Consider the following 885-nt stretch of genomic DNA (forward strand, 5'->3'; position numbering starts at 1 on the left):
ATCGAAAGTTCGGTAATTTAAGTCATTCTAACTATTTTTCGTTTTGAATGGATTGTTGTCACTTTTTTCACATTTTAATTGAATTGTATCTTTTATTTTTGTGTATGATTAATAACCGAATAACCGAACCAAACCGAAACCGATAATAATCAAACCGATAAATGTATATTATATTTGGTTTGGTTTGGTTTTGATAATTTTAAAACCGATTAAGTTGGTTTGATTTTGATTTTGACCAATAACCGATCCAAACCAACCCGTGAACACCCCTAGGGGTGATCATAAAATCCATCGTAATTTGCCGAAAAATAAAAGAAGAAAATCACACGTTACGTTCGTTGTATATATAATCGATGAAATTGAATATTTATCTTATTAAACTTTTAAATATATATAACTTAAACTCGTAGTCAGATCTTACATATTTTCTTGTAAAACACGATCAACAACATCAACTCTAGCTACACCTTCATCAACAACTTTAGCAACATCAATTTGTCCAACAACAAAACCTTCAACTCCACTTACTTCTTCATCTCCATCATCAACATAATTCGGATCGTTCTCGTCTATGGCCACGGGCACATCATCATCAAGTTCATATTCCACCGGTCCTTCCCAAGTGAATTTCCCACCATGCCCCGATTTCGATTGTTTATTTAACGGAATTCCATCTATCGGACGACGATCTTTTCTATGTACGCCTTTGTCTACGAGTTTTTTTTCTGTGTGCTTTAACGTTTCTATGTTATGTGTGTTAGTTTCAAGCTTGGTTATCTTTGTTTTGCCTTCTTCGTCATGGCTTATTGCTCTAAATGTTACTGTTTCCTTCTCATCATCTACGGGATTCATTTTTTTTTTTTTTTTTTTTTTTTTGTGATTGAT

General features: G+C 33.0%; 1 protein-coding gene across 1 annotated transcript; it reads right to left on the bottom strand.

The window, feature by feature from the left end:
* Positions 1–417: 417 nt before the first annotated feature.
* Positions 418–852, bottom strand: LOC107059493 (uncharacterized). Its single transcript, XM_015306054.1, has one exon. The coding sequence runs from the start codon at positions 850–852 to the stop codon at positions 418–420; it is 435 nt and encodes a 144-aa protein (XP_015161540.1).
* Between the last annotated feature and the right edge of the window lie 33 nt (positions 853–885).

Source organism: Solanum tuberosum, unplaced genomic scaffold (assembly GCF_000226075.1).
Source record: "Solanum tuberosum cultivar DM 1-3 516 R44 unplaced genomic scaffold, SolTub_3.0 scf00021, whole genome shotgun sequence".
NCBI lineage: Eukaryota > Viridiplantae > Streptophyta > Magnoliopsida > Solanales > Solanaceae > Solanum > Solanum tuberosum.